We start from the raw sequence: 22,142 nt of genomic DNA, 5'->3' as shown, positions 1-22,142 counted from the left end.
CTGGGCCAATTAGCTTTGTCGTGGTTGTGCTTCAGTAAGCTCCATTCAGCAATGTGCTTGCTATATTCAGGGACAAGATGATTGGGAAAACCTTCCGATGGAGAAAGGGTTGTCGTAATATAAAGATGTGTCTCTGCGATATGGGCTTCGAGCCTGGAACGTCAATTAATAATTTACCGGTAAGGACATGGCCTAATTCCACAGGCCAGACGCATTCCAATTAATCTCACTCCCTGGTTCCAAGCGAACTCAGGCAATGAACAAAGCTGGAACGTATACTCTTAGGATCTCATTGAATGTATTCCTCAAGTTGGTCGAGTATTCCAGGCTTCGTTATATGAGAAGGCTTTCACAACGGACGTGTTCGGTGTAACCATTGAACGTTGGACGGGGGGCAGTACGCAAACTGACGGTGTTAGATAGTTAGGGACGGGAAGCACGTCATTAATGAGCTTTTGTAATGCGTTTTACGTAAGTACAAGATTGTCGGTCCCAATACTGTTGAAGGCCTGCATCGCGGTGTCCTAAACCAGCTCCGCATAAACAAGGCGACTCCGTCTGGACGTTTGCTAGCTGAAAGAACATCTTTTTGATCACTTTAACGTCCATTGGGGGAAAAAAAGCTTGATTTTACATTAGGGATGAAAGCGCATTTATTTGTTCGTCTTTACTAGCTTCGACGGGAATCAACGTGAGCACAACTGCGAAGAAGGAATGTTTTGAAAAGTAGTTCCTTCAAAGGTCGATTGCACAAAAGCATTTTTTAAGTCTCGAAAAAGAAAGATAGCGTTTCAATCTACGCGAAATCGATTCAGGAAGGCAGAGTGCACATTTTGAAGTCTCCGAATGGATGCGTGGGAATTCCTTTGTGACCGAGTCGTATGCTACCGCCGCCGTCTGCCACCGCCAGAGTTTGCATCGCTTTTGGCACGGTCTGTTCCCATTTCAATTTTGATTCGTCACCATTTCTCTGTCCAGTGCCCTCGAGGATTGATTCGTTCGAGCCGATCTAAAACGTAGTTTGCGCGAAGTGTTCGCATCGCTGACGAAGAGTCTTTTCAAGCTCAACATTTCACTTCGAAGCAAATGAAAAAGTTTTCGTAGGATAACACAGTTCTCTCAGTAGGGCTATAGGATATTGGGAGAATAAGATCTTCACGATAGAGGAATGCTTTAAAAAGACGAACTTCCAAAGGAAGGGAAAGAAGTTAGCGCACAGTATTCTTGAACTGGAAGCGTTCCTTCACTTGTTGTCTAAAGATAAACTAGTAGGTAGATCGCCTAAGAAAACGTAAGAAAACAGACAAAGGAAGCTGCAGTTGCAAAATTTTATTTTCTTACAACGGAAGAGAGTATACTTACTGTGGTTGAGTGTGGTATCTCAGTTGCTTCTCAGTCAACGTCCGATTCAAGGCTTCAGTGGGGAGCAGTCCACTCGGAGTGCGGCAACCTACCGGACGCTTCGTTGAAGTCATTGCTTCTGAACCACAACCGCGCTTCCAAGAGGCGTTATTCGTGCATGGGTGACGAGAACACGTGAACACTTGCTTTCTCGAATCAACCTCTGTGCAGTGTAAACAGCTCTCAAGCGTGAATTTTGCAGACAGACCTGTTCAAGAAAGTACATGCGCCTAAAGTTTGACCTTAAGATATTCCAAACGGCCGCTTGCGGACGTAAGATTCAGGCCAGTGGCACCGTGGTGAATACGGTTTGTGCCAACAAACGGTGAGAGAATCTTGCCCTGTTTCTCGGGACCGGACACTGTCCAGTACAACCGGAAGCTCGTGGTTCTGACCAAGCTAGCCTCTTCCAAGATTCTGACCTCGCGAGCCGTGAGCTTGACTTCGAGTGGACGGAAGACCTCAAACGAACGTCAAGTGCAGGGTCAACGAGGTATTGAAGAACAGAGTTCGAAGGTCCATCGAATGTTGATAACTTCAGCACGCCGTTGCTTCTTCGGCCCGGACCCTGCCCAGCGCGGCCAGATGCTTCTTCTTCTTCTCGTCAACTACGTCATCGCCGTTGTGGGCTGCTGTGGTCGGGGCGCCGCGGGCGTCGACTGCGGCCGCGGTGCCGACTTGGGCGCGGGCACCGTCGGCGCGTTGTCCTCGACCCGAGCTGTCGCTCCGGGACGTCGGACGGCGACGTGCGAGGAAGCCGAACAGGACTGCATCGGCCGGCTGTCCTGCGGCATGGCCTTCCACGGCCACCGCCTGGACTGCAAGCGGGAGCTGGCCGGTCGCACCCCGGGTCGCTGCTCGGTCCACTGCCGCCAGTCCCTCGTCTCCCTGGCGAGCACCGAGGAAGGCTACGCCTACATCGGCTGCGAGTGCGGGGGCGACGACTACTGCCGGGCCCTGCGGCTGCGGCTGGCCCCTTGCTGGTGGCAGAAGCCCTGCGCGTCGTCGACCTCCAGCGCGACGGCGTTCCAGCTGCCCGGAGGTCTGACGCCGGTCGCCTCTTCGCCGTCTTCGTCGTCTTCGACGACGGCGTCGTTGTCCTCGAGACCGCAGTGTTCCCGACTGGCCCAGGACTGCGTCGCGGACCCGGTGTGCTCGGTGGCGTGGGACTACTACCGCCGCTTCTGCCACGAGGTGCTCGACGGCGTCGCGGACAACTGCTCGACGCGGTGTCGCAACAGCGTGCGCATCCTGGTGCGCATGGAGAAGGCGCACCGGGTGCTGGACTGCGCGTGCGACGGTCGCGTCACCCGGGTCACGTGCGGGAACGAACTGAACCGGATACGCACCGCCTGCTTTCACCTGGATGGCATAGAACCCAGTGGTGGAAGCGCAGGACTACTCGGTGTAGGCGGTGTCGTGGGACGTGCTCTGCTGTTGGTGTGTCTCTTGACCTCGTTTGGTTGGTGACTTTCGTGTGTCAATGATACCAGTGAAGTTCTTTTCTTTCTTTTTCTTGCATGCGCCGCGGCGGAAATTGTTAATAGCGCTGTCGCATGGGCTCGAAATCTGACATCAAGATAACTCCCTGATGTGTATGAACGACCCATCTATAGTCACAGTTGGAGTACTGCTTGACGATAGATCATTTGCACGTTATGCTTTTCTTGCCATTTAGTTTCCTGTGTGCTCATTTTCGAAGCGCTCGCTTGCACCGTATATCGAGCAGTATATCTTTTCCCGATGACGACCTTAGGAAGGTGGCGGGTACAGTTAACGGAATAACAGAGGGTGAGAAATAACCGACAATATTTCTTTGAGGCTATACTAATACGCTCAATCGAGTGCGAAGATAAGTTTACAAATGTAGGCGATGAGGTGCAGGTCCGAAATTGATGTTCCACGAACTCGGACACATCTTCGAGAATGCGGTGATACTTAGGCGAAAACCTCATTGATTACTGGAAATCAGTGTGACTTTGGCATAATACCTACCGGACGCGAGTCCATGTCAAGCGATTGCAATTTTGCGGAGCCTGTGTGTGCTTCATCACGCGGATGTTTGATCCAGCGGAAGAAGATAAAGAAATGGACACTCCACCTGTTATCTTCTGTCCTCGGACTCCTTTACTGCGACAGTAAACAAGCAATAAATTTCACCTAACCATGAAATTTTGCACAAATTCAGTTCCATGTCTTCGATTATTTGCAATGTCTTGCGTGGTTTCATCCTTCTCTATAGGAGCAAGGACGCTACCTGCTTATGCCGTCGTGGCGATGGGAGAGAGAGGGCGCGCGCACGAGAGAGAGAGAGAGCAAGGAAAAGAAAGGCAGGGGGGTCAACTAGATGAGCACTCGCTTTGCTACCCTACACTGGGGGGTGAGGGAAAGGGGAAAAGAGTGAACATTGAACAGTGAGTGAACAGTGAAGAGTGAACACTGAGAGCGTGTGGGAGGATGCTTAGGGACATGAGTTTCAGATAAAGCTTGGCTTTATCTTGGCTTTATAGATAAAGCTTGCCAGACTTTTAGCGCGTCCGGTATCCGGGAAAGCGCGGGCGGTTTTCCGGTTTAGCGGGGGCGTAAAGGTGAGCGGCCCGATCGGTGGCGCCAGCTGGTGGCGCAAAGCTCAACCACACAACCACAGAGCTAATTACTGTATTCTGCTTAGCTGCTGGGGTAAATTTTCGACAGTGGCGTAATCGTGTTCACAATTACGCCGCTGCCAAACATTTGCACGAGTGGCGAAGCAGGATATGGTGAGTTACTGCAGTTTTAGCTATGCGTTTGTCTGGTTGAGCTCTACAACACCAGGCGGCTTCACCGCTCACGTTTACGCCCCGACCATCCGGTAACCCGCCCAAACCGCTCCCGTTTACCGGATTAGCGTACAAGCTAAACGTCTCTATTATGCAGCACGGGAATGCAGAGAAGTTTCGGCTAAGGCGTGCGGATCAGTCGCATCGACCATTCGATCGTGGCACGTGTGAGGGCACTGCGCCGCTGTGCGTGAGCGCGTAGTCACGTGACACATTTCTCAAATTTCTGGCGCTTTGTTTGCAGCCCTGAAAAATTAAAGCCACAATCGCTATCATCACGGAAGAAGCATACATATTTTGATATTTTCGAATAAGTTATAGTTATGATAGTCTTGAAAAGCACACGCAAATCTAGCGGCGCTATACTCATAAGTGTCGATGCTTACTTGTGTAGACAAACTTACATAACAAATCGAAGTATTTGCCAGTGTAAAACTTTCCACTGCACCAAAAGTTTTTTTTTTTCGAGTTCAACTCGGTCCCTTTGCATCATTACAAGCGTGCTCGGACAAAATGTGAAAATAATTTTACCTGAGGGTGCCCAAGCCCGCCCCCCACCCCGACAACCGAATTCCTCATGTACTCATATATATCACATATACAACGACTACATCAAGAATACAACAATACGATGCAACGGAACTTAGTAATTTTCCAAGAGCAGCTTCACATCTTAGTATACAGAGCAATACAAAACGAACAAGGTCACATTAAAACATAATAAACAGAAGTGCCTAATAGCGTAAACTTTTATAGCTCAGTTGGTGAGAGCACTGCAAACGTAATGCAAAGACGTGAGTTCGTATCCCACCCTGCAGTCAGTTGTCTTCACGTCAAATTTAATTTATTTCAGTTAATCAACAAACAGTTCCCCCTATGCTTTCTTTACCATCATTGTCGGTTGGCTTCTTAATATCATCATTACTGTGTGTGTGTGTGTGTGTGTGTGTGTGTGTGTGTGTGTGTGTGTGTGTGTGTGTGTGTGTGTGTGTGTGTGTGTGTGTGTGTGTGTGTGTGTGTGTGTGTGTGTGTGTGTGTGTGTCCAGTTTCCTTGTGCCGATCCGGCAGAACACGCCAACCTTACATTTTCTTGCAGACACCACGCAGTCGTGCAAATCGTTGATCACCTTCTTATCCTATATCGTAGAGTTCGCCTGCCACGTCCACGTCTCAGATCCAGTTTCCGTGCGAAGCTGTGTTTTATCACTGCCCTCCATGTATTTTCTTTTTCTTTTTCCTTCCCGTATGCATGACACTGATGAGCCCGCATCTGGTTTTCGTTTCCTCGGCGGCCCCGCCGTTGCATATTTCGCGAATCGCGACGCGACAGCTCCTCGTTTCGACACACCTCGGTGTCAACTTCCAACGAAAGATGTTTATTACCATATAGCCCTCGCTGCCAACAGTGCGTCTCCAGTTGACGGAAGAGGAGCCGTTTCCGAGCTCGCTTCACAGGCGTGCTTGCATATCGCAATGCTCGGCCTTCTGCTCGAGTCGTATGTCAACATGACGACTTTCTTGCTTCCACTAATGTGATTATACGTACTTCTCGTTCAAGCATTCGGAAAGTCAAGCTAATAGTCGCAAAGCACCTTCATGGCGTCATCACGCCAATGGCAAAAGAAAAAAAGGAAAAGGGCTCCAAATCCACGCTGTGAATGTGATTGGCCAGCGAAGCTGTGGTATCCAGTGTGGTATCCAGTGTGGTATATTAGTCTATCGGATCACCTGATCCGATAGACTAATGTGGCGTAGCCTTGAACTGAGTTCTGCCGAGCCTGAGCATGGCGCTGTTGTGCGTATTGAAGTTGCTGTTCCTTTCGTCGCTAATCGTATTCGCGCTGACTTTGGGTAGTCCTAACTATTCTTGGCCTTTCCATAGCGCTATCAATACACAAATGAGATAAGTTGCTGGAAGGGTTATGCTTTTTTACATATGAAAGTGTAGTTGCGTCACTCCCTGCTTCGTATGCTACAGCCTCCGCTTTCCGGCAACTGCAGCTTATGCAACCGTAGTCTTTACCGGGAAACGCTTGCGGCCAACGCTATACGCGCGAAGGCTAAGCTTTCCTGTTCTTTTTATTATGTCCCCCGCACGGCCGGCGCTGCCGCTGCCGCGGAGGCGAACGCCATCTGTTGGTGCTGCAAGGAACCCAGCGGCGCACGTCTCCCGCTGTGATTGGTTGAGCTTTTGGGTGCGGAGATGAATAAATCGCGGGAGCCTAGTCATATATAGCGTCTCTGTAAGATAGCAGGAACAAGAACACACATAACACGAACAATCTAGGCAGGGGAAGAGCTTTCTTCGGAGTAAATTTGTGCGCGTTCTCTGTCCTGGTAAGTGAAGGTGCACAATATGAGGCCCTGCAGGTTCTCCCCGGCGGCGTCGTTTGAAATCTGTTGTAGAGTTTACTATTCAAGAACTCCGTCCCGTGTAGTACGCCCAACACATGGACGAAATAAAATATTTTAAAGTGACCCCCTTTATTTCACGTTTACGGGCCCCTTATCAAAAGGGGTGTCGCCGCTGTTACGCGGTACTACGCTATCTACTTCACGTATTTCAATTTAGCAGCTCAGCAATAGCTCATTACGCTGGTTTGTTGAACTGAAACAGAAAATGTAAAGGAAAAAAAATAGTCTGTCTTGCCAAATTGCTGTCACTGCTAAACATAAAATTGTTTTTTCAATGACTAAAATTATTAACCGGGCCGCATTGCAATTCGTCAAGGTTTGTATTGTTCAAGAGTCGCGCACGGAGGTTACTCAGTTTGAATACCTCCCCTTCCACAAGTGACCTTCAACAGGAAACGAGGTACTCTCGTCTGTCATCTTGCGCGAAAGCCTTTTTCAATACATGACGACGAGCAAAACGAGAACAAGGTGAAAGCAGGAGCCAGCGTTTCGACAATCGGACTTGTCACTGACAGGTGCACTGTTACAAGACAAGTCCGCTTGTCGAAACGTTGGCTCCTGCTTTCACCTTGTTGAAATCTCCCGCCTTCCCCACGTTTTTTCCTGTTTTTCAATACATGTCCCTTAGCCCATAGGCATTTGGAGTGCTCGTTTATTAATGATGACGAATGAATGATGAAAGAAATGCCTGCGTTTGAAGCATCCGCATTTAGTGTCATCCTCACGACGTTGAACGTGTACGTCTGTTGAGGTCACCCTCTGCACAGGCAGAACCTACCGTCACAGAAGAAGGCCGTGCAAGCGCTATTGCGCTTTTTACGATCTACCGGCCTGTGTGAACGACTTTAACTGGAACGCCTTTTGTGTGTGTGCCTCCATGTGTGCGTGTTTTTTTCCCTTTTTTTGCGTTTTCCTCTCTGTCATCTTTCTAACCCATATTCCCCATCCCCAGTGTAGGGTAGCAAACCGGAGACTCATATCTGATTAACCTCCCTGCCTTTCCTCTTCATTCTCTCTCTCTCTCTCGTGTGTCATGGGTGTTACTTGGCTACTGAAAGCTGCCTGACGAACGGGGGGGGGGGGGTGCAGCAACCATGCGCCATAAACGTTCGCGCCGCTCACGCCGCCGAGCTCGTATCTGGGGACGAGGCCGACTGGCGCGAAGTGCGAGCGGATCTTCATCGCGGTGTCGGCCAGCTCCTTTCGTAATTTTTTTTCGGCAGCGGCATAGTCGTGTTGCTGCCGAAAAATTTAATACGCTTCGTTACACACTAATACACCTGGTTACTGCACTATTAGTTCGGTGTTTTGTCTGGTTGAGCTCAGCGCCACCAAGTGGCTGCACCTTGCGGGACGTTCACGTTTACGCCTTTCACTTATCCGTTAAAACGCCCAGTCGGCTTGCGTTTACCGGAATACCGGACACGCTATAAACCTGCATGGTTACCGTATGAAGATGGAATTCCGTCTCTGTCTCTCTCAATCTCGTAGGCGTACCAGCTTGGGAGGGTACGACCAGAACGTCGGGGAAATCACGACAGCAGGCCAGAAGATGTCAATTTTGACTGCGACTGACCGCCATTAACGCAGCACTATAAGAAAAGACGGGTTTATTTAATGGCGTTAGGGAATTGTGAAAAGAAACATCCAGGCAGGCAGTGAACGTATCCCTGATGAACACGTTTTCTTTATTAATGATGACGAATGAATGATGAAAGAAATTGCCTGCGTTCGAAGCATCAGCATTTCGTTCCGCCGACACGACGCTGAACGTATACGTCTGTCGAGGTCACCCTCCGCACAGGCAGTCAAGGGTCAACCTTTGTTGCTGAGGCAGTTTCGCAGGACATACGGTCGGTACGAGGTTTCAGGCTGTTGTGTCACTGAAACACTTTGCGTCCAACACGACACGCCTACAAAGCGTGACGCTGGAACATAAAAAACAAGAAGTTGTGACGTCGGTGCTATTCTGTAGGGGGTCACAACGAACACGGGCAATGCACTCGAAACGGTGTCACCCAACAGGGATATTACATAACAAGATAAAGAAAATTCATGGCGACTATTGAAATAAATATTGATGTTCGACACCACAGTGCGACATACATATATCGTACAACGTAGTGAATTTCATGGCCTTTTCGGGCAGGTCAGCAGTACCACCGGTCTTTACTGCTACCTGCATGTTCTCAGCAATGCAGATTCTTGCTGCGGTAATATAAATGATGCGAAATTAACAATTGCTTACCACTTGCTGTGAAGAGTACGATAAGTACTATATAGTGTACCCTTTCCTTCACTGGATTATGGGACGTCGCGTTTCACGCCTCCTTTGTTCAAAGCTAAACAAATATCGAAGGACGTGTTCTAAGTTGTAAAAGAAGGACAACGTTTTTTTTTTTCGCCCTGCGCTTTTTTTTTTGTCACAACGGTGTTGCCTGCACGGTCTTCGATCTTTCAAACTGATAGTATCGAAGTGAACGCCCGTTAAGGCATGACTGGCACGCAGCGCCAAGCATTTGTCACTGCACCAAAGCGGCGCGTACGCCATAGCGACATTGTCGTAAGAAAAGCGATACGCGCACTTCAGACCAAGAGATGGAGGAACCTTGAGTTTGGTAGACGTACACGTCAGCAAAACTGGCCACGTCCTTTATGCTTGCGGACGCAAATGCCAGGGAATGCGTCCGCCGACGTGTCCTGTACCTGACGCCAGGCGGCGCGTTGTCGAAGTGTACCGTTTAATATATATCTTTGTCAAAACTACTTGAGGACAGACACCACTATTTAAAGTGCGCAGCGCACTGAGCCCGACTGCGGCGCCCCCTGGGGCTTCAGGTACAGGACACCTCGTCTGCGCAGTGTTGCAGTGGCTAAAGAATTAATCGCCTGAATTTTAGCCCCCCCCCCCCCCCCTCTCACCATAAACGTGAAGGACATTGGTGTAGTCCCGCCGAGGCTTCCCGCTCTCACTTCCGCCGTATAGCACACACGAAGAGGCAGGACTCGGTTCTTGAATGAAAATTATGCAGGCAGTATTTAAAAAAAAAACGTCCAACTTCGTTCGATCAGCGGTGTTTGCTAAAACTTCAATTAAGCTCAGGTTGTCGCACCTTTAAGGCAATATATATCGTTGTCAAAGCAGTTGGGATTTACTTTGTTTTAGAGCGAACAGATCGGTGTACAAAGCCGCAACACCCTCAGTATTTAAAAAGAAAGGTCCTACTTCGTTCAATCAGCGGTGTTTGCTAAAACTTTAATTAAGTGCAGGTTGTCGCGCCTTTAAGGCAATATCGTTGTCAAAGCAGTTGGGATTTACTTTTTCTTTAGAGCGAACAGATCGGTTTACAAAGACGCAGCACCCCGGTAATATTGTCTCGGGGCGGATACTCAGTAACTGTTTTTGTGGTCTGTTCTGCTGTTGGTTAATGCGATCCTCGATGCCACTGTTTTCTTGCCCACGCACAGTCGTCACAGTATGAATTATGAATGCATGGAATGCATATACCTGCAAAAAGGAGCGAGCGTATCAGCGGACGTTGGGTGGCGCCAAGGAGAAAGTACTCACATAGTCGTCGCTTCGTCCTAGGGCTCATGTGCCTTTCAATATACTAGTTAGTGACCAGTATTTCTATATATATATATATATATATATATATATATATATATATATATATATATATATATATATATATATATATATATATATATATATATATATATTAAAAGCTGCCTAGTGGTAAATGATGCGACATGATTGCTGCCGTGACTAGTTCTACAAATGCTATTTGCTCATTTGCTCTAAAATGTTACGAATAGCATTGCCTCAGAGTAGTGTGAACGTTCACAGGAGTTGGTTGTTTCGATTCGTGTCGTATTGTATCCGCGAAACGAGGAGCGAAGGAGTGCAAAGAGAGGAAGGACAAACACGCATACACATCCTTCGTTTCGCGTTAGGCGTTAAAGTATGACGCCAGTTAAGATACTGACTTGCACATTAAGGCTACAAGTTAAACATTCACGTTCGCAGGGTCTCCTTTGAAAAAAAAAAAAAAGAACGACGCATCCACTGCAGCAGACACGTTTTCTGTTACTAAGCTTACGGGTTAAGTCTCTCTCTGTCGCTATCGTCTCGTGTGAAATCTCTTCAATGTTGAAGGCGTTGTTTTTTTCTTTACAGCAAAGTTATGTAGTGTAAGATTGCTCTCGGATTCCAAGCACTTCGTACTTTCCAAGACTATATGCAAGCGATGTGCATTGTTCCGGCCCCTCCTAATGCTTTACGCCTATGATAACGTCCAGTTCGAAGTTTACGGGCTGGCTTACATGCCCTCCTTAAGCTCTCTTCTCGTCAAATAAAGTTTATGTATATGTACGGGGTGGCTTTCCTGCCTGTAAAAGCATCAGGTCTCGAAGGCATGTACCCACAAACCCCACCGTCATCACTCTGGCCTCCCAAGCTTCATATGCTGAGGCCGGTCAGCTTTTCGCTGACTTCCCAGAGTCTCCTGGCGAGTGCCGGATCTTCGGCGCTCCTGCTGGGCAGGGACAGTCGGCAGTCCATGAAGTACTGGCCGGTCACCTTGGCGACTTCGTCAGATACGGCGAGATACACGGACGTCTGCGCCCCTTCCTTCGGTGTCTGCAAAACAAAGCCGAGAGAAAAAAAAAGTTATTTCTCTCCCTGTTCTTGTTTTCCCATACATGGTTGTATGTGAATGCCACAGAAGACTGTCTTTTTCGGTCTAATGTCATATTATGCGCAAAGGGGTACATTTATCCCCTGTGCAATTTTCACAGCAAGAATGTACTAAATAACTTCTTCATTACTTTGCGACGCATATTGCCATTTGCGAATTGTAGCCGGCGAGTTTGCAAGGAGTACCCAATTGGAATGAATTTTCAGAATAGCACCAGTTTGGAGTAAAGCGCCATCACACTCGCCGTACAACTGCACTGTTGTTCCCCGTACTTTTTTACCAAAACGCTCTTTCATACACTGGAGCACAAAAGTAAGTGAACGCCCATGTATTTGGTCCCACACTTTGGGAAGCAATATATCGAAGCTGGTATCATCATGGAAATCAATTAAGTGAATACGTCTTGCAAAGGCACCGGCCGGCTACAGTTCTTACATTGCAATATGTGCCGTTAAGTAATTAAGAAGTTAATCAGTTAATTTTCGTTCATTAGTTAAATATGTGTTTCGACTTCTTCTGCCCGTATGTGTCCGCCTGATTGAATAATCCATCTCAAGCACAAGAATTAAGCTATCTGCGATAGGCGATATTTACATATTCCGTAAAATTAAAAATGATCACCTCTTATATTGTCACTTTCTTCTTGCAAGCTCATGCCTTAGAAATGCACAACGTCATCGTCCTTGCAACGTGGAACGCAGATTCCTCGGTAATGAACGAGAAGAAGGGGGACCGAAGGATTGAATTTTGTTAGTCATAGCCATGCGGAGCCAGTACATATTGAAGTCAAGAAAAACAAGCCTGGCTTTATTATCTGTTGGCTTCATATAGCTTTCTAATTATAAACGCATCCTGCTTTGAGCCAGAAGACGATGCGGTTATGCTATTGGTGTCAAACAATGGCATTATTTTGTTGGCATTCAAGGCACCATATCCTCTCATATTCGTCGGCTCCCTTCTATATTCTGAAGCGTGAGTTATGTCCCCTCAGTATTCTTCCTCCTGCCCAAGTTGAAAAGCAAAAAAAAAAGTTTTGCTCACAGGCGTGTCTTTTGTGTGAGGCCATATCATTTCTTGAATTGATTAACTCGAAGGAGACACTGTAATCCTCCACATTCTGCACTATTCTGTCGTCGTGTAAAACAAATTTGTCATATCTCCAAGTGCGCAACAACTTCTCGTGCTGACAACAAGCCCAAGCTTTGTCCAACACTTCAGAACATAAGGAATCAGGAAGCAGCTATTAACTCTGGCCTGCATTTCTGTTTCCAGAGTGTCGTATGATAAAACGCCCGGACAGGAAAAGAAAATAGAAACTGGCAAATTAATGATTTGAAGATACAACTTCGTTAGGCTGAATTTTTGACGTTAAGATGACGATGTGAGAAAGTTCCATCTCAATCTTGGACCCTACAATCTGTCGGTTAATTAGAAAGGAAACAAATTTGTATGATTTGTAAATTAAACTTCTCGAACTTAAAGAAATGGTCAGTCTTACCACAACCCAGAAAGGGAAATAAAATAGAAAACGGGTGGCAACGACACCTTGAAGTTCCGGCCTTAGCTGTCAGAGCGACATCATATATATTTAACAGAGGCTGGTCTGGTGTAGCAAACTGCTTTTCCATATAAAAGCAATGACATTTCTGCATTCTGAAGTAATCCATGATGCGACCTAGAAAATCCCAAGATAACTTTCTGCGTAGAAACGCTTGAAATAGGAGTAAATACTTCAGAATCCATGACGTCAGAGCAACGTACCGTTGCCAGGGCTTGGGCGCAATATTCAAGAAAGCAGAGCTTTGCCTATGTGTCATCTGCTCCCGATCAACCCTTTTCCTGCCAAGTAAATGCAAATAGCCGAATACAGTGCTTTGTCACATAATACGTTACAAATCTAAGTTTTTATAATGTTGCTCTTTAAAGCTCTTTTAATATATGGAGGCGGTATTCACGGAGATGTTAAATTACAAGAAGTGTAGGATGAGTGAAAAAAATATTTCCTGTCCTGTATGGAAAATTGAAGATAAAGTAGCTTTCACATATTCAACAACAAATATTTGCGGCAGGGAGATTCTGTAAGCTATACAGGTCGAAAATATGAGCAGACTGTCAATATATATCTCATTCGATAGACTAGAAACGCAAGCTTAAGCAGATCTGCCGCAGCCAACATGACATTAAAACTGATTTTTTTACAAACAGTGTAATGTTTCGAACCAAATATGTGAGACAAAAAGCCAGCACCCCCTGTTATGTATCAGAATCACTGCTTTCACTTAGAGGCCTATCGGACCTTCTTCTTACTCAAACTTTGCTCGAGATTTCGCGTTGGTAGATTCAAGGGCTATAGCGAGTCTGCCCAATTTTTTCAAGTGCTCACGAAAAAGAAGAATCTGGAAGAGCATGTTTATTTCCGCAAATCTTGCTTTTTTTTCGATCACTGTATCATCTCTAAGCATTCATCGATGGCAAGATTCCTCGAGGAAATTAGTCATGTTAAATTATGGGGTTTTACGTGCCAAAACCACTTGCTGATTATGAGGCATGCCGTAGTGGAGGACTCCGGAAATTTCGACCACCTGGGGTTCTTTAACGTGCGCCTAAATCTAAGTACACGGGTGTTTTCGCATTTCGCCCCCATCGAAATGCGGCCGCCGTGGCCGGGATTCGATCCCGCGACCTTGTGCTCAGCAGCCTAACACCATAGCCACTGAGCAACCACGGCGGGTGAAATTAGTGATGTTTTGTTTTTAAACTGTGCTTCGGGATCGACGACAAGGTAAATTATGGAGAATGTTTGGAGAAAATCAGCCGCACCTTGCCAAAGAAGTAGAACAGAGCGTTCATCACGATGTTCATAAAGCCGACGTAGGTGCTGTTGATGTCCGTCTGCACCGCGCCAGGATGGAGAACGTTGGCCGTCACACCTGCAACATTCAAACAGCGCGAAACAAAAAGCTAACGGTTTTCCGGGATCCTGTCGGAAGGGCAATCGATATTTGTAATATGAAACACCGTTCCAGCACACAAATAAACACGGACGAGAAGAGAAGGACAGCAAGAACGCCGGTATGACAAGGGTCGAGGAAGGGTTTCACATATAAAAGGAGGGCAGACAGGGCCCAATCCACAAGGAAGTATATCGCTAAGCGGGGACAGCTGGGCTAATTGCTTGTAAATAGCATTAGGAAACACGTTCCAGCCAGCAAGTAAACATGGACAAGCAGAGAAGGGCAACAAGACGTTCTTGTTGTCCTTCTCTACTCGTCCGTGTTTGCTTGTGCGCTGGAACGACGTCTCATAATGCTATTCTCAACGAACTAGCCCAGCTGTCTACGCTTTTCAAACTTTGCAAGTTTTCTTTTGTGAATTGTGTTGTTTTTGTTTGAGTTGAGAACGTCGAGCCTCAGTAGATTAGTTCAAATTTACAAAACCTTAAATAATTTGAAAATATCTCACCGGTAGAATATGATTCAACTTTGTATTCCTCATACAGGCATGCAGTTTTTTTCTCCGTGTGAATACTGCGAGTTCCTTGCCTACGAGTGTTCGCGCATGCACACTAGGTTAGTTCTTCGCAGCCATCGTTCACTTTGTGTTGGACGTGGGAGTTAACTTTTTTTTTTGCTACATCACTTACTACTGCTATAGCCGTGTGTCAGTCTGCAGTGTAGAAAGAGGAGGAGGAGTAGATTTTAATGGAGAGAAAGGAGGAGAGGTCGGCCTGGAGAGCGTGTCTCTAGCCTGCTACTCCTCACTGGGGAATGGGGAAGTGGGATATACAGGGAAAGGCTGGTGGCGGGTGATTATGATATGGTACAATGAGATACTATATACACGTTGTCCAATATGCGGGTGCGCACTGAGAATACTAATAAAAGAAATAACGTGGCCTGGCAAAGTGGCAGATCACATTGTCTCCCCCTTCTCCCCCTAAGTATTTGGGCGTCGCGCTCATTGTGCGCATTGAAATCAAATCAGTGTGACAATACACGAAACGCGTCTTCTCAAACAAGACAAAATGATGACTCAAGGGTGCAAAATCGTATGCACTACTACAAGCATTGTATCGCACAACAAGTACTTAACAAAACAGCGTTATAAAGCTTTGCATGAACAAACGTGAGTATGCAGGACACCCAAATAACAAGCTTATGCAAGTATCCCAGGAAACATTGTAAACGAATTATTGCAAGCGAACCCTGTTACCTCGTTATGTCTTTAATTATCTGCGTTGCTCGTCGTTTTATCTATCATTTTGTTTTCTTATCTGATTCAAATAAAGGTATTTGTCATTGACTTTTCTGGTGAATGTTTCTGTGCATACCTGCCAACACTCCCAGAGTTTTTCGTAAGCTTTAGGAATTCGGGATCGCTTCACAATTTTACGAGTGTTACGTCAAGTTTCGCAAAAGACGTTTTTCGTGAAAAAAAGAATGCACTCGTCGGTCTCCGAACCTACCGTCGGAAATAATATTTCTACGGTAAAAGGGTGCAAGATGGGCTCCAGTTTCGAGAAAGTTGATACAGACAAGTTTCTGAAGCAGGCGAAATTTGCCACAGTAAGGTCTCTGAAAAACTTTCCGTTATAGGGGTTTTCTTCAAAGTTCAGCACGCAGGCCCTGACGTAACATACGCAGGAAAGAGATGACGAACTTTTTGGAAGACTTCTTTTACTTAACGTTGTTGACTGGTGGACCAGCCTTCGTCAGAGTACAGTGACGTACGCTGACGAAGGCTGGTCCACCAGCCGAAAACGTTAAGTAAAGAAGTCTTCCAAAAAGTTCGTCGTATCTTTGCTGCGTATATATATATATATATATATATATATATATATATATATATATATATATATATATATATATATATATATATATATATATATATATATATCATCGCCAGCGTCATCGTCGTCAGCGCGCGACCTGCGAAATAAACCGTCGAGGCTGAATAGCTGTCTCGCAATATTATATTATATATATATATATATATATATATATATAGTCATATCAAAAGAAGCCAACAAACGGTGGATGCGGCGCATGGGTGGAAATGTGTGCAAAGTGAAGATCCCATTGGACGTTTCCGGAAACGTTGCAGCCTGTAAAACCATACGCGTCAGCGAACTTACCGCAATTTCCTTCTTTGCTTCCCCTTTCCCATTCCCCCGGCGTAGGGTAGCCAACCGGACGTTATTCTGGTTAACCTCCCTACCTTCTGCTTTTCTCTTTCCTCCTCCTCTGTTGCAGCAAGCGGTGTACAAGCATCACCATAACGAAGCAAATAATTGCGCAAAAGGACGCGAATGACAGACATGTCGCAAATGCATGCACTGCAATATGTTTGTGGAAATTTATAACGCTGTCGTGCATATGTTACACAATGGCGCAAATGTTTCGACCTACACTGTAAAACGATTACCCTCAGTAATGGCTTAGCGGCTATGGGTGTTGCGCTGCTGAGAACGAGATCGCGGGATAACATAACTCATAACTCACACCCTTACATCCAAAAAAGAGTGTAAGGGTGTCAGTTATTGAGATATTTTTACCCTTAATCAATTTTAAGGGTGTAAATTATTTTACAGTGATAGGGGCGGCGCGTTTATCAGGGCGACGTGAACGAACATAAAATTCATTTGATGCGACGCGCTGGTCCATTCTCCTTTTGCTCTCCATCGGTATACTTCCACGACCCTTAACACAAAGTTTGTCGGTCGTTCATCGTCGGCAATGCCAGTTAGTTCGTTATCCCGATGCGAGTCCGACAAGGGCCATTTCACACAGTTTCAAAGGGCGTTGCATGATGAGTGTAGGGCGATGTACCGAACAAAATCACGCCCTCGGCGTCTTCTCGAGCCTGTTCTTATTTCTCCACACTCGGCTGCTATCTGCTGCCGACTTCCTGCAGTTTTTTGCAGTTGATTTCAAGTTTTTGATGCCGATTTTATTGAATCTCTCTCTCTCTCTCTCTCTCTCTCTCTCTATTCGGATACATACGTAGTGGAGCATACTATAAACCTGGGGGATTGGTCAAGAATAATCGCACACATGCAATGCGGCACATATAAGCTGTTGCACATACCCGGTTGCCGTAGTTCTTCGGACGCGTTCCCAGTGACCCTATTTGTCTTTTTTTCGTAGAAATACACTGTAGCACAATTTGTTTAGTTGGGAAAACGGCAGGAGCCAACACCCACAAGGTAGAGGGGGGGGGGGGGTAGTGGCGAAGAATGCGCCGCTTCAATTAATGATCTGTTTGTTTTGCAGAGCAGCCTCCGCGTTGCTGTTAACTTACTGATATATATATATATATATATATATATATATATATATATATATATATATATATATATATATATATATATATATATATATATATATATATATATATATATATATACACGAAGAAACAACAAAATAGAAGCGACTTAATAGCAAACATAGCAAGCTTAAAAGAGAATAGACCCACATATATGAGACGCGCAGCAATGAACAATGGCTCATACCCTCAATGGTGGCTGCGCGGCCGCGCCCAAGGGCTGAAGTGAGTGATTGCAATATGCTTCGCATAAAAGAGAGACGAGGAAACCGAGAGCAAGGCGGAAAGTTGAAGGTACGGCACTCGACTTACTATATATATCGACTCCACAACTCCTGTATAAGTACAGAGCGCTGCCTTGAACTTCATGCCACCCTCTCTATTTCGCTTGTCTCCTTTTCTGTTTGCTCGCCTTCTCATGTCAAAACAATGCGGGAACACATGAAAACTTTCGGCACTTGTAAGGCTACTGGTTTGTTCCATATGACTAAGATACTTTCTCCTAAGGTTATAAAGTATTTGTACGCGGCGCACGACGGCGAGCTCAAACTACACCTACACCGAGAGAAGCCGTAATATAACACCGAGTACAATCTCTGAGAATCTCCTTATTAAAGTTTTCCATCCATCCATCCATCCATCCAATCTCTGACTACATAGTGCGCACCGGAACATCGGACAGGATAGTTGGAAAGCGATAGCTATTTAACTGTATGTAGTCTTCATGTTCTGTCGTGGCTATCGTTGCTTACTGGCCACGAAACGTCCCCAAAAAGGAACATTTCATTCGTCCCCATCGACGATTCGATCTCGCCCCTTCAGAGTGGCGTGTCATGACACATACTAAGCACCCTTAAGTGTGGAAATATTTTTTGCTGTGTATGGTTGGTAGTAAGAGGATGGCGCGCGTACTCTTATGGCTCATTTACACCGGCGACTTGAGGAGGTCGCGCGACCATTTGCGACTCGCAATCAAAAAGCGACCGAAGGCGACTGATGTTCACAGCGGCAAGCCCGGCTGAGCGCGACCCGCAAGTCGCAATCCCGGAGATTATCGTTCTCAGCGAGAATTCTCGGACTCTACGCGGAATTTGAACGCGAGGCCGGATGTAGACACACGAAAGATCACTTCCGGTGCGCCGCTGATTGGTTTATCAGTTTTGCGACCACGGTCGCACGACTGAAAAATCGCGCAGAGAGCGACTGGCCCAAAATGGTCGCTTTTCAAGAAAGGCGGCCGTTTGCGACCATTTGCGACCAACTTGGTCGCGCGACCACTGTCAGTCGCTGGTGTGAATGTGCCCTTACCCGTTCCCAGAAGCCTCCGCGCCAACTCCTTCGTGAAGAGCACGTTGGCCAGCTTGGTGTCGCTGTACACTTGCATGGGCATCCGGTACTCGGCGTAGTCGAGGCGTCCCGGATCGATGCGGCCGAAGTGGTGCAACAGGGACGACAGCGTGATGACGCGGCTCGGCGCGCTAGCCTTCAGCTTGCCTGCGAGAAAAAGGAAAAAAAGCGTTTGCGGCATCGTAAGATACGCGACGACCTCGGTGACGCAGCTGTGGCGTAACGCCGTCGCTCGAGGCACAGCGGACTTCTTCGCTTCTGCCACCCCCGCGTCTAAATTTATTCGCTTAACACAATTGCAAAATCTGCCCATAGCCTAAGACATTAAGGTTAGCATCATCATCATCATCACCATCATCATCATCATCATCATCATCATCATCACCACCACCACCACCACTACCACCACCACCACCACCACCACCACCACCACCACCATCATCATCATCATCATCGTCGTCGTCGTCGTTGTCGTCTGCGTTTGTCTGTAGCTTGGTGGACAGGGAAAGAAATATTATCTTGTCCTTGATAAAATGCACAACCTTCCACTTTCTGGATGCGCCAAAATGTGGTGCAAGTAAGACCGGCGGGTAAACAAGACTCTTTTTTTGGGGGGGGAAACCGCTGGCTCTTTCTGGCTGGAATTTTGCACGGAAGTGTGCGAAACTGTGTGCTGGGTGCATCTCAATATCTCTTTAGGGTGCATTACTTCCATGTTTCGTCCGTGACAAATAAAGAGTCCGTGTAGCGACGCCGAACAGAAAGCGTAGACTTTGATGGAACGTAATCGGTGCGCCGGCTCTTACGATAACGGCGAAACGTAACACGCGCCATGGTTCGCTGGCAGTATGGCCTCTGAGGTCGGGCGGCGTGAGCGTCAACCGGTCACGGAGGCCGTGCCCGTAGCCCGTAGTTTAGCGTTAACACTGACCGACGACCACCAGTTCTTCACTTCTTGTGTCGCATCAGTGCCGGTGACGCGGAGCTCCACTTTATTCTGAGTAATATAGGCGGATGTTGCACCCCAAAGATAATCTTAAAATCCATGCCCCGCTAATAATAACCTGTGTGCGAAATTCGAGTTAGAACGAGTCAGAGGTTTGACCAGAATGGTCATGTATTGTACATATTGTACTGTAAGATAGGGTGCTCATGGTGGTCATATTTACACACTAATACGTCACAGCCCGCTATTTATTTACGGCAGACGTTTAACAGCCGGCCCTGAAAGAACTTGATGACAGATTTTATGGAATCAAGATCCGGACTTCAGGATTTCTGGGATATTGAGTGATTTACCATAGAATAATCCCTGCAAATGTGAGCCTTTCAACGCATGTAGTCCAGCAGTAGCAAGAACGGTTGACATTCAGCTCTCATCCAACACACTTGATATTCCGTGTCTCGTCTTCTTTGGAGAGCTGGTACACAGTATCATGCAGTCCTTCATTGGGGCACGAGACAGTGGCAATGAAATGCCAAAGCCGTAGTGTACCGAGCTTTAGGTCGGCACTGAAGAACCACCGGTGTTCAAAATAAATACGGACCTTCCTACTTTAGGGCGTCTCTCATGGCTCCGGTGTGCTTTTGGAACATTATAACATATCAATCAATCAATCAATCAATCAATCAATCAATCAATCAATCAATCAATCAATCAATCAATCAATCAATCAATCAATCAATCAATCAATCAATCAATCAATCAGTTGAGCATTACTCACCTAGAAGTAGATTCGTAAGCAGGAAAGGCCCCAAATGGTTGGTCTGCAGCGTCTGCTCGAATCCGTCAACCGTTTCCACTCGGTGCGGAAATGCTGAAAGGGGGCAATAAAGGTGAAGTTAATTGCTTATTAAATTCGTGAGGTCCCCTGCACCGGCTTAGCGGACACTTGTGTACCCTGCCTTAAGTACTCCTTAGAGAACGCCCATGTGATCAAAATCAATTTGGACCTATTTCATCACCACATCCCTCATAGGCCATTTAGAAGGCTTTATTAACACCCCCCCTTCCTTTCTTTCTCCTCTCTAATTCTTAATTACGCCCCCTTTCGACGGCTTCTTGTCCACAGTCATCACGTGCCGGTAACTCTTGTCGCCTCGACGTTAACCGGAATCTGTTGGGCAGCGGAAATCGTCATTGAAAGACCGACCTCTCGATGGTAATTTCACTCGACGAAGTCGCGAGCAGCCAGTACTGTTAAACAGTCGTCGTGAAATCCAGGATTGGAACATCACTTTGTCAAGGACTGACGTTTAAGTTTGAGAGAAGGACGGCGCATTCATTCATTATTATAGTGAAACATGTTAGGCTAGGCTCTGGGCAAATGATGCTGATGTAATATAGCAAGTCTGTGTTTAAGAAAGATGTACCACGTTTATAAGGAAGAAAGTGACTATGAAACATAGTTCACCAGAGCTTAAAACAATCTTTCTTCTACAGCATATCATTTAAGTGCGACAGCGGAAGTCAAGAGGATGGCGACGACCGCGGTAATGAATTCTTTACTTCATTAACTGATTTCATATTTATCTCTCATTTAACAGCTTAAGTCAGCATGCTGTCACTGCAAGGATGGAGTCCTGGAGTACACAGATCAGCAAACCAATCTGCAAGAAATTGCATGCATATGTAACGCGGCTTTCGACAAGTGCGTACTCGAATTCTGTGGCGAAGTGCATTACACTTGGAGTTGGCGCTTCCTCGCAATGCATTCTTCCGCAGTGAGAAAACGTCCTGTTCCATTAAATCTATACTTTACTGGGCATGTACTACCCCGGGTTTTTTTTTCTTTTTTTCTTTTTTTTACAATTCACAATACTTCATTCGGACCAGACGAGTTTCTGTCAAACCTTGAGCTTCCGTGCGGAAGTCGTACAATAGCATTGATGAGAAAAAAGTTGCATTGAGTTGTCGGCCAGCTCTCGCAAGTAATGAACGACAGCTCACTTACATCTGCGAAAAAAAAAACATAACAAAGGTAATAAAAGTAAAAGCCTTGTGTTCTGCCAGCACTGGCGAGAAAAACCTAATATGGCGGTATACCTTCCTTGTAGCGGGTTAGTAACGGGCTAAGGGCACTGCTATGTGCTTGGCTGTTATCAGTACCCTCCGAATCTTATTCCAGTTAGGTTT

The 22,142-nt window shown here is 46.4% G+C and overlaps 3 protein-coding genes across 4 annotated transcripts in view; 2 read left to right on the top strand and 1 right to left on the bottom strand.

The window, feature by feature from the left end:
• LOC135917429 (retinol dehydrogenase 14-like) overlaps window positions 1-22,142 on the top strand; it is a 134,062-nt gene that overhangs the window by 27,069 nt on the left and 84,851 nt on the right. The gene's annotated exons all lie outside the window — the stretch shown is intronic.
• Window positions 1,429-2,871, top strand: LOC135917455 (uncharacterized). Its single transcript, XM_065451016.1, has one exon. The coding sequence runs from the start codon at window positions 1,927-1,929 to the stop codon at window positions 2,869-2,871; it is 945 nt and encodes a 314-aa protein (XP_065307088.1). The 5' UTR covers window positions 1,429-1,926.
• Window positions 10,363-22,142, bottom strand: part of LOC135917476 (retinol dehydrogenase 11-like) — a 37,469-nt gene continuing 25,689 nt past the window's right edge. For both annotated transcript variants that reach the window (XM_070521188.1, XM_065451041.2), the window contains 4 exons: window positions 20,731-20,823; window positions 18,968-19,153; window positions 14,156-14,265; window positions 10,363-11,277 (listed from right to left, as the gene is read on the bottom strand). In XM_070521188.1, the coding sequence (XP_070377289.1) occupies window positions 11,098-11,277; window positions 14,156-14,265; window positions 18,968-19,153; window positions 20,731-20,823 (569 nt within the window). In that variant the 3' untranslated portion in view covers window positions 10,363-11,097. The remainder of the gene's footprint in view (window positions 11,278-14,155; window positions 14,266-18,967; window positions 19,154-20,730; window positions 20,824-22,142) is intronic.

Source organism: Dermacentor albipictus, chromosome 7 (assembly GCF_038994185.2).
Source record: "Dermacentor albipictus isolate Rhodes 1998 colony chromosome 7, USDA_Dalb.pri_finalv2, whole genome shotgun sequence".
In the NCBI taxonomy this organism is placed as follows: domain Eukaryota; kingdom Metazoa; phylum Arthropoda; class Arachnida; order Ixodida; family Ixodidae; genus Dermacentor; species Dermacentor albipictus.
The sequence above is the reverse complement of the archived record's forward strand: the minus strand, read 5'-3'. Positions and strand labels throughout refer to the sequence as shown.